At 40.2% G+C, this 11,977-nt stretch overlaps 1 protein-coding gene across 1 annotated transcript; it reads right to left on the bottom strand.

Moving 5' to 3' along the window:
• Positions 1–730: 730 nt before the first annotated feature.
• Positions 731–1,627, bottom strand: LRRC30 (leucine rich repeat containing 30). The gene has a single exon (XM_074943131.1). It carries the CDS (start codon positions 1,625–1,627, stop codon positions 731–733), a length of 897 nt encoding a protein of 298 aa, XP_074799232.1.
• Between the last annotated feature and the right edge of the window lie 10,350 nt (positions 1,628–11,977).

Genomic DNA, 11,977 nt, shown 5'->3' with positions numbered 1-11,977 from the left:
GCTCCAAGCCAATGGGAGCTGCTAGAAGCCATGGCCAGTATGTCCCTCAGCCCGTGCCGCTTCCAGCAGCCCCCACTGGCCTGGAGCAGCGAACTGCGGCCACTGGGAGCCGCGATCGGCCGAACCTGCGGACGCGGCAGGTAAACAAACCAGCCCAGCCCGCCAGGGGCTTTCCCTACACAAGTGGCGGAACAAGTTTGGGAACCACTGAACTACACCAATAATGTAATGTCTGACCGTTAATAGAGTTTGAGACATATTAGCAAATCTCTTCTGTGAATAAATTAAATGTTCCCCCTTGAAAGTCACTTAGATTGCAGTGCATGTTTGTGGAGTGGTTTATCTGTGTAGGAAGAAATGAACAGGAATTAAAGTGCACATGCACACCACATACAGCAAATCCCATTTATATTAATATTACTGCAGGCTGAAAGATTACAAATGCACCCTTTACAATGCTAATGGCCTGCATTAATTTGTTTATTTATAAGAAAGAGCAAAATTTTGACCACAGTTTTTCCTAAAAGACACACCAAATACTGAAAAACTTACAGAGAGGGATGTTTTAGAAAATACACTCTATGCAAAGTTATACTAGATAGTCAGATTTCACTTGCTTTCAGTAAACGTTACTAAAACCATCTTTAGTCTTTATCGTCTCCCTGTGTTCTGAAATGGAAACCACTGATTAAGTCTTGGTGACAGCGTTAATCCCAAACACAGTGCAAGTTTAGTTGTGTTGATTTTTCTCTTTAAGGTAGCTGAAGAGCACATCCAGTCCTCCCTCTACAATCTCTGGCAGTGGTCTGGACAATGGGTTATGTGAAATATGGAGCCCTTTATCCATTGGATTCCAAGCAATTTTTGGCAATCTGTGCAGAAGATAGAGATCAGCTGGAAGGGTCTGAATAGAATTGTAAGCTACATTTAGTAACTCAAGTGCAGTGATGGAGCAGAGAGACCGTGGCAAGGTGCGAATATTGTTATCTTCTGCAATAAAGATCTGCAAATTTACCAGGTACTGGACACTCTCTGCAATGTTTTCAAGTCTGTTGGAGCCTAAGTGCAAGAAATCTAAATCCCTCAATGCAAAAACACATAAGGGAATGTGAGCGAAACAATTGTTACTCAGATTCAGCTTCCTTAGGCTTGTCAAATCAGTGAGGCTTGAAGGGAGTTCTGAGATGCAATTGTGTGAAAGGCTCAAAACTTCCAGCTTTGTGCACAGACTGAGCTCTGCTGGCACTTCACTCAGGCAGTTCATATCGACAAATAAAACCTTCAGGTTTTTGAGGAGCCCGGTTTCTTTTGGCAGACACTTGAGGCGATTGCCACACAAGTTCAGCACCGCTAATCTGTCTAGTTTCCCCAATGCTGTAGGAAGAGCCATCAGCTGGTTGTGTGAAAGGTTCAGCTTCTGCACCTCCGACAAGCCCCACAAAAAATCAGGCACATTTGTCATCCCCTTCATTATGAGGCTCAGACTGACATAATGTAACCCACGCTTCAGCAGCGACTTTGGGTCTTTTCCTGAGAGAAGAGCTTCTTCCCAGGCAGGAAGTCTCTGACCTTTCCCCAGCAAAAGCATTCTTCTCGGACGCTGGTCCTTCGAGTGTTCAGCTCCCATAACGCTCCAGACTGCGGTTGCTTTTGAAAGAAGTGAGGTTTCCTTCCCTTTTAAAGTCAGTAGTGAAGAGAGGATTGCAGCCTTTTGAAGACAGTAAGAAAGATCAGACCAAAGAGATATGGAGAAGACTATGAAGAGCACCTGCTTCTGGCTACCCAAACCAGCTTCTGCAGCCGCGGAGGGAAAATTTCACTTTTTTTAGGATGGGTTTAAGTTGTTTTTCTTGGCGCTGCAGATTGTAATGAAAGACTTGCTCCCAACACTGCTGAACAGACCTGTTCAATTCAAACTGAATACCACAATGCAGCTGTCACTGTCATTTTGTCAAGGCTTTATTGGACAGATATTATCTTCATTGCAAAGAGGTCACCGAGATGCTGTATATAACTTTACTATGTCAGCTTTCTTGGATATCTGGTGCATGCAGGATAATTAACAAGAGTGACTTTAAAAAACCAACCAACTAACCAACCAACCAACAAAATAAACAAACAAACAAGAAGTATGTGTGGTGGGGGAAAAGCTCAAACAAATTCATTCAGATGAAAAGCAGTTATTTTGACTCCTACTGACCTCATTAAGCAGCTTAGAACCCTGGAGCAAATTTTACATTCCACAGAAGGGCTGGTGAAGAATCTTCATATCTTGTTTTCCTTTCCATTGCTTTTTTTAAAAATGAATTTAGTGCTTGTGAAAGGTACTGGCCTGTTTCCCCTCTGTGATGATGACAGTCCTCTCTTTATCCACAGAAAGGGTACAGAATGCATAGCAGAAGTGGAGTTGCCCCTTAGGATATATCTTCACTACAGATAGCCTGGGTGCATTACAGCTGTTCACATCTGGGGGCAAAGTCCTACCCAAGTTACCGTGCAGTCACTGGTGCTGCACGCATCCATGTGTGTCGCTAAGACTTCTGGGTTCTTTTGTGCTTGAGTAAGCTGAGCCACTCTGATTCTTTCCCAGAAGATTATGTGAGAACTTGTCTGTCTCTGAGCATACAGGAGGAATTGTGGGAAGGCATTGGAGGACTATCAACACTTGAGTGATTTAGCCTGTCTGGATGGATTACCAGCCTGAGTGAAAGTGAAGCCTAGCTCTAATCCACACCTCCAGCCATGCCAAGTAGCTCAAGTTGAAAGCACCCTGGAACTCGGGAGAGAGGCTGTGTGTGTGGACGAGAGGGGGGTTATGGGCAACATCCAAGTAAGAGCCCGGATTAACCCTGTAGTGAAGACATACTCTTAGTGTTGCAATAATGTGCTGAAGTTTGAACAGGATGGACCCCCCAGAAGGGGCGAGTGAGTGGTTCAGTTTCACTGCTCAGCCATTGTCCTCTCTGCTGAGACTGCCAACGAGGATGAACATTGCGGTGCCCTGGTAGTGATTTTGTAATATGGAAACTTGTCCACTAGGCACTGGACTGAAACTTCTCCATAATTCTACACGATCCCCAGGTAACCATTTGGTAAGAGTTTTCCCTCACTACTAATTGGGCCCAAATCAAACAGTTTGAACCAGCAACACATAACTGTATATGCAAGTGGCATTTCCACCCACTCCAAAATAATCAAGAGACATTGTGGAATCAAAACTCACCCCTTCTTGGAGTTTGGCTTTATTAATAAACTAATACAAAGCAAACACAAAGTACTGTCCAAGCTTCCCTCCGCAGGCCTAAGACTGCTCCACCCCATGGATTCTTTTGATCAGAGAACCATCCCCTTCTCCTTTATCTCCAATGAGTGGTACCTACCTGCCCAGGAAGCGTGCAGGGCTCAGTGAGCATCTCCACACACAGTTCCACCACCACCTAACACAGTGGGTTAACAGAAGAACCTCACCATCCTGTTACAATCCCATTATAATCCCTGTTCTACTTCATTCCCATGGTAACTCCTGCCGGGATGTTGATGAACCTTTATTTACTATTCAGTCAGCAGCAGCAGGGATAAAAAGAATCCACCTCAGCAGATGCCATTGTCCAGCACTGTTCCTGCTTCTGAATGTAATGTAACCACTGCACACAATAATAATAATAATCTTTTTTCTTGTATTCTCCAACAGAACTATAGATAATTGTCACTCCCACTGTCAGGGAGACAAGAAACTCATAGATAACTGAATTACGTTCTTTTCTTGAGATCAGGATAAGAAAACAATGGCCACATCCGTACTGTCCACAACTGAATTTCTAGTCAGAATTGTCCCCTGCCTGTTAATGTTCTTGTTCAAACATGATCCTCGTTCCCCTCCTCTGCATTATGGTTAAGTCAGTGCTTGAAAGGGGCAAGTCTATGCCTCCTATTGAAGGGAAACTATTATGTCCTACTCAAAAGATGTTGAGGAATTTCATATTGCTTTCCAGGATTAATATAAGAAAGACGTGTTCAAATTTAACCCTTCTTTTGCTTCAACACCCATTATCTGGTTAATGCATTATTCCATATCAACAGCAAGGATACTTTTACTTACATAGGATACTCATATGGGGTAAAACTCTTCCCTCTTGAGAAGGCAAGCCCTAGGCCTATATCACTTAACACCTATTTACACCTCTTAAAATACACTTTAAATGACCTACAGGCCTTATGCTAGCCCTCTACACAAGGATGAATTTCACCCATGAAAGTTTTGCATAAATAAAGTAGCAGGAATTAGCCCATAGTGGGTTTTGGATTAAACAAAAATATCAACACATGAGGAAGAAATGTTCCAAAACTTGCTGGGTTTGAGAATCTTTATGATGTAAGAACATGATAAAAAAAAGGTTGATAAAGATCTCAGTAACTGATGAGCAAATAAGACATACTAGGACAATCCCTGATCATGGGACTGTCTGATATAGTATGTAACTAGGATATGTTTTTTTATCCAAGAAAAGTAAGGAGTATTGCCAACCTTGAACATTCAAATATCGTGAGACAGGTTCCCAAAAAATCCTGAGACTGACTTACAAGTTAGGTTTGTTTTTAAATAAAAATAAATGCTGGGTTCTTTTTCTTTGCCTTCTGTTTCTGAGCTCTTAGCGTGCACTTGAGATGCATTTTCAAGCTTTTCTTGGAATCATGAGACCTAAAAATGTACTTAGTTTTCAAATGAAAGCTGAGATTCTCACATAATCACTTGTCTGCAGGAGCCAGGGCTTTAAGTCAAACATCAAATAGCATGATAAAGACACATGCTAAAACTATGAGAGTTTGAAACACTGAGTAAAGGCCAATGTTCTAAAGGAAATTTCAATACTATACATTTTGTGCTAAAACCGTACTCCACCACTGTAGTATTTTCATACTAAATTTTTTATGCCTTTCTCAACCTACTTTGAAGCAAAGTAAAGCAAAATGCTGTGTAAAGCCAAAAATTCGCCCAGTTCCTTGGACTGGGCTTTATTAACAAATACGTTAATAAGATAACCTGAAGTTCAGCTTGAGCCTTTGCCACAGGCTCAGTTGTTCCTAGGATTCCTATCTCATGAGTGTTCAGCCCACACTCTAGATCTTCTGTTTCTAGAGATCCATTTTCACCTTCCTTCATTATCTGGGTGTTGTAATGATCACCTGCCTCAATAAATCCAGATTAAACAGGCTCTGCTTTCTCTAACAGGTGGAATTTTTCAGGTAAACATTACTTGCTCATTACAGGTCCACTAGGAATGCTGTACCATGGGAACGCCTATGCTAGCAATGATTGTTAATAGGAATGTGTCCATAATAAACACAGTAGCAACCCCTGAACCATGTTACTCCTGTTTTCCAGGTCATTAAATAATTTTTTTTTAAGTCACAACACAATCATTACAGCCAAGGCTATCCTCAAGTGTTACATCCCAGAAAAGGAATTACAGCCCTCCACAAGTTCTGTGACTTCTTTACAGTGGTTTGTCGATATTGTAGCTATTCGGAATATTCAGTAGCATTTCAAAGGCAATTTGCGATTTATGAGCGGTGACACAAAAAAAGGAACAACTCTGAAGGCAATTTCAGATTTCCTGTTAATTTGTTTTTAATTGTGGTGCTGCTCAGAGCTTTTAACAACCATATATCTATGGATCCCTGCTGGAATGTTTTACTAAGATCCCATGGGAAGTTGGCTGCTCCCTTGACACATGAAGAATTGGAACTGGAGGTGAATGAGTTCCCTCGTAGGGGCTCATTTAACAAGAGCTTTGGCAGACAACCCAAGTCTTTTGCTGATATTACAGAAGTTAAGCTCTGACTATCCAGGACATATGTACTACAGAATAAATCCAAATGAATTTCTGTATAGAGCCAAAGGCACTATTCTTCCAGGTAACCAAGGTACCAACAATGCCTCTTCCATTCCAGGGAATAATAGCTCGTTTTGTTTCTATTTTTAAAATTTGAAATAGCATTTTAAAAGTTAAAAAAAAATTGAGATTAAACTGCCAGTAGGTCAGGAGATCTGAGTTCAATTCCCATCCTGCATGACAATGGATAAACCACTTAATCTGTCTATGCCTCAGTTTCCTCACGTGTAAAGTGGGGCTATTAGTACCTCCCATCCTTGGTTACTGGGAGGATGCATTCATTATTGTTTCTGGGAGGATGCATTCATTATTGTTTGTAAAGTGATTTGAGGTCATCATGTGGAAGAGCTATTGAAATCTGAAGTAATATTTATAATAACTGAATGCCCATATTTGTGAAAAAAACTATATTATATTACCTGCCTATTATCAATAAATATATAAAAGTAGTAAGTGTCATTAGAACTATTTGTTTTCCCATCTGCTTTGAAAATGTGACAGATACCATAGGGATGGAGCAATTTCCTTGTTAAAATATGGGAACTAACAGAATTTTAGTTGATCATGAAGTAAGTAAAGGAACAGGGAAACCAGACCAAAAGATCTTACTCCAAAGTACTTACCAACTTACAGGTGTGGGGCTTCCAGGACACAACTGTTAAAATTCGGCCACCAAGTTGAAGGTAACGTTGAAGTGAATTCCCTGCATTGGATATAGTTACTCATTCTCTGGATGTTGCTACATCATCCCTGCCATAGATGCTTTATCTCTGTTTATTATAATACTTTTGAAAAGGAATTTCAGGCTGCACCAAATAACAGGGTTAAAAAAAAATCCCAGCAGAGGCCCCTCCCTGGGCTCCATAGAATATCTTCAATTAAGATTGCAAAAAGTAAGTAATGGTATCAAAGGCCTTGATATTTGCGTGCCCAACTTAGGATACCTTAAAGAGTCCTGATTTTTAGAAAGTGCTGAGCCCCTCTCTCTGAAAACTAGACTCCTTTGAAGAGTTTCAAGTTGGAAATCCAAAAATTTAAGACTTCAGGATCAATTAGTTACTTTTTGAAAATCGTTGCCTTCGTTAGTAGTCTCCACTCCACATTATGGAGGAGGAGAACTCTTGTCATTATACTCAGATTTTTCATAGTAACAAAGTATTAATATTTTGAGCAAAGTGCCTTTTATGTGCACTCTGAATTCTGGCTCACGTTAGATGCTGTTTGACCAGTGGCCAGTCCTGCTCCTGTTGAGGGATATAGGTCTCCTTGGCATATAGCATTGCTGGAGCTGATATTTGGAGATAGACCTCACACACACGTGCATGGCATCACAAAAACAACACTTAACATTGCAATGTGTTAAAGTATCATTTACTAGTAAACTTACAAAACCGCTGAGAGGAAGGTAACTAGCATTATCCCCATAGCTTAGATGGGGAAATCGAGTCAAGGAAACACTAAGAAACTATCTCAAGACCACACTGCAGGTCAAGAACTCTTGGCACCATGCTCATTTTACTAGAATGGGGGTAAAAATTTTCAAGGGAGCCTAAATGACTTAGGAGCCTATGTTCCATTTTCTAAAGTGATGTAGGCACTTAGTAGTCTAAGTGCAAGTGAATGGGACTTAAGCTGCTAAATGCCTACATCACTTTTGAAAATGGAGTTTAGGCTCCTACATTGCTTAAGCGCTTTTGAAAATTTTACCATACACTGTATTGTCTCTAGGGACTGAAAAAAAGCTGTGAACTAATTGATTAAATTAAATAAAATACCAAATGAGCCATCTGGTTCTGACTGCTATTGAATTGAAAACTAATGCATATTCTTCAAATTGAGAACCCCAGAATTTTTTTGTAGCCATGATCAAAACTGGGCAGTCAGTGCTGTAAATCAATTGGACCCAGTCTGAAGGGGTTTAGGAAGTTCCAACTACAATTCCCAATACATTACAACAAAGATTATAAAAAGAATCAAGAAATTAATTCAGTCAAAACTGCTGTGGAACCTTAATCCCAGATTAATGATTCATATATTATACACATTTTACAGATATAAAAAGGAACTCAATGCATTTACTTTGATATGCCTAATAAATGTCAAAACAGAATCCAATTAAAATCCCCTAAAATGCATACCACCAACTCAATTCTGGTTTATCAGAGACACTATCAAATGAAAGGGTAGGTGTCTCACCATTTTTTGAAGACTGAATGCTGATAGATAATAATGACTTTTAAATTATTGAGCTGTAACTTAAAAAAAACACATTGACTACTTGGCTTCAAAGGGTTTGAACTAGCAAATAGAAGTTCTAAAGGAATCAGCAGACCAATACGTCTAAGTGTCAGTGGTATGACACTGATATTTGAAATCTCATGAAGTGAGTTAGGGTCTTATATGAAATTATACAGAGACTGATCCTGCAAGGTGCAGTGTGTTTTTAACTCTCCATGTATGTTAGGGGAGGTGAGAGCACTCTGAACCTCATGGAGACAGAAAGACTATGGCCTAAGAATGTAAAAAATAACTTGCAAGAACAGTAAAAATCAAAGGAAAAATAACAAACACATCTTAAGCCAGTACAGTAAAAGGAAGGCCTATCCAAAATGGTCCTCTCTTTTAAGAACATCTAAATGAGCAATTTCCTAAGAGAGGAAATAGAATATGAAATTGTTCTGCAGCAAAACAGCACAAATGATTAACTGTGGCATAAGACAATGGAGTTTCATTAGTGTGACTGGACTCTTGGAAGATATGTTGTAGTTAATGATTCTAGCAGAGGTGGAAGGGTACATTCAACAGCCTTGGAAATAAATAGGTTCTCAAGAGCTATAACTTGTAACCAGGTCAACCAACAACAAGGCAAGGTTTTTTGTTTTGGGTTGGTTTTTTTTACAAAAGGGGGGAAAGAACATGCAGCTTAAAAGGAACAGGAACGTCACTTAAGGAAAACTAAGGATGAATCACTCATACAAAAATAAGAGGGTTTCTTTTCCGTTTGTTTTCTAGGCTCAGAAGGACTTCATGGAATACTTGCAGCAGAAATGATAAAATAGGGCCAGTCTGTGTGTTAGTGGCAGCTCCTGTGCATTTGTCATGAAAAATTTACCCGCCATGGCAAAAGTCTAATCCACCTCTCCTGCTCCCTACACAAAAGCCGACTCCTCCCTCCCTTCCTTGTGCAAAATACAGCAGATTCTATTCACAGAGCACTATGTGCACATTTTGTTGATTTGTGTGGGATCCCCTTTCATGGGTTTCACTTTTAGTTTCTGTGTTTGAACAAATACAGATCATCACAGGAAAAAAAGAGAAGTTCTTAACAGAATGACGCTGATTTTTCCCCTCAAAACCCTGAGAAGTCTCACTCAAAACAGGATTTGGATTTGCTCAACATTCATGAACTCTGGTGAACTGGTTTATGAACCTCGGCTAAGTTTGGGGTCATTACATACCCCTTATTCAGGCCACTTTGACACAATCCTGAACACCCCCCTTTCATTAGGTAGCAGCCCAGCAAACACCAGCATTCTAAGAGTTAAGACAGGTCTAATTTCAGGCCTACAAATCTTAGCAGCATCACTTTAAAAGAGCACTCCTGCCAACAACAAGCCGTTTACACTGCCACTTGCCAGGGCAAAACTTTTGTCCTGGGGGAAGAGGGGGCCTTTTTAAAACACCTGTGAACAACAAAAGTTTTGTAGTTCAACTGGCAGTGTAGACAAAGCCTTAGCCTCAGATAGTAAGGGAACCATTAAAGGAAATAGGGTTTCACATTTTTCTACCTGTCAAGGGAAAAATCATAGATGATAAGTCAAGGATATGCTCATTCTTATATAAGCGGTAGAATGTTTACACTGAACAAGATTGCACAGCTGAACGAGAGGGAAAAGGTGAATGTGAACTATAGAAACCTGAACCATTATCCTGCAAATTAAACTCACTCAAGAGCAATAATAACGGCTTGGAATCGGCATTTCAATAAGATGAAACGTTTGTATTTTGAAAAAGCTGCAGTAAATTGTTAACTCCTTAAGAGGCGAAAGGAGCAGTAAGTAGACACATAGGATAAGTATAGTAGGGCCAAAAGTTTTGCAAGACTCTAAAAGAGCTTTGCATCATAAAATTATATTATACATTGAAATTTGGCCTGAAATTTAGGCTGAAGTTTTCCACTGTGGGTGCCTAAAATTAGATGCATAGATGTCCCTATTTAGGTGCTTTACTTACAGTCAGATTTCCTTACATTTCAAAATTTTGGCCTTTCGTTTTGAAAAAAGCAAAAAGAGTGTCTGTAAGATTCTGATACCTTTACTCCTGTTGAAGCATACCATATTCCAGGGGTCTCAAAGTCCCAGCCCACGGGCCATCTGGAGCCCCCACTATAGCCCGTGGAGGAGAGACGCATGCAGACACCTTGCCCAATGTCTGCTGCAAGCACCGCCCCCCACAGCTCTCATTGGCTGGGGGAGAGGGACAGAGATATCATCACTAGTCGCTGGGGGGGAATCAGCCATGGAGACAGCATCATTAGTTGCCGGGCAGAGTCAGCCATGGAGGCAGCGTCACTTTTTTCCACAATGAATATAAACAAGTCAAAATACCGAACACACAATCCTGAAGGTTTCAACTGCTCAGTCATGGAGGCCAAACATCAACAAACTGACAGAACTGAAGTGATGCTAGGTGTCTGGCAAACGCTAAAAACTCTCTGGCAGGAGAAGAATTGTAGAAAGTTGTAGGGCAGTTTTATTATTTCTAAGAAATTCTAAACAAAAAATACAATATAAACGTTTTCTTTTCTGAACACCATCTTCAGTGACATTATTGGCCCGCTGGAAGGATTTGAGGACTGGCACTGGCCCTAAGGTAAATTGAGTTTGCAACCCCTGCCATATTCCTTAAGTAGTTCAGTTGGATAATAAGGTCCTCGTGCAGGTAAGTGTGGCAGAATCTGTCGCAGAGTTTTAGAGAGACCTCAGGGCATCAGAAATTCTCTCTCTAAATTACACATTTTAAAGAAATATAATGTTGGCTGAGATGACACGCTGAGAGTGTAATTAATAATAAAATGCTAAACTGATTTAACTGATTTTCATTGTGCAAGTAGAGAGAAATTTTAAGAATAAACAAAGCATAAAAAACCCAAAGTGGATTTAAAACTTTTCAGTTTTGATCATCTAAATATTTTCAGTAACACAGATAAAGAAAGGTATTTGTTTTTTATAAGAAATTTTCTAATGTGTGATCCTTTCGCATGGAAAGGCATCGAGAATCCAAAAGCGAGCTTGACAAAAAAAGAATATGGATAACAATATTTCTGAAGTGCTTCAAGTACATGAGATGTGTGCTGCATGGAAAGTTTAACCATTTATTTGGCTGGCTATAACTAATTTGCAAGGTGTGAGAACTTGTTGTATTCAGTGATTTTTCACTTACTGTGACTTTACCATTATTGTTGAAAGTCATTCGCTTTTTCCATCATTTTTCAGCTTGAGGCCAGGTCTCCTGATCTTCAGTCACTGAACATACATTTAAAGTGTTTTGTTTAGCTGGTGGGTGCTTGATTCTGTACAATGCTAAGTATTCTTGTAAAGTACTGAGCACTTTAGATTCCTCTAATTTCACTGGGAGTTGAGGCCCTCAGTGCTTCTCAGAAGCAAGCCCTTAGCGCAACATGAAAGCAAGAGACTGTAGTTCTAGCTTATGAATGTTATATTATATGTTATATATGTTGTCACAAGACAACACCACTAGATCACCTTCATCCTAACCTACAATATTCCCATTGCTCTAATCATGCAACTACCTTGAGCAGGTACTCACAATTATGTGATGTGGAAAATAAAGATTAGAGGCCTGATTTGTTGTTGACCTAGACAAAGTTGAAAATGCATAGGACACTCATAAAATGACTCAGGAAACATCTCTGGCTCTCTGTGTCACCTCCTCAGATGTTCCAAAGCTGACGATGAGCAGAGGTGGGCCACATGAGGGAAGAAGATGAGGCATAGCCAAGGCAGATATACATGCTGGCTATTCTGCATCAGTGTAGAGTAGGGACAGTGAAGCAAGGGGTT

The sequence above is a fragment of the Natator depressus genome, chromosome 2, assembly GCF_965152275.1.
Source record: "Natator depressus isolate rNatDep1 chromosome 2, rNatDep2.hap1, whole genome shotgun sequence".
Classification (NCBI taxonomy): domain Eukaryota; kingdom Metazoa; phylum Chordata; order Testudines; family Cheloniidae; genus Natator; species Natator depressus.
Note: the sequence above shows the minus strand (reverse complement) of the source record. Positions and strands in the feature narration are given on the sequence as shown.

Excerpts from the sequence above, each read along its gene's own strand:
- LRRC30 (XM_074943131.1), bottom strand. The coding sequence starts at position 1,627 with ATGGGAGCTGAACACTCGAAGGACCAGCGTCCGAGAAGAATGCTTTTG.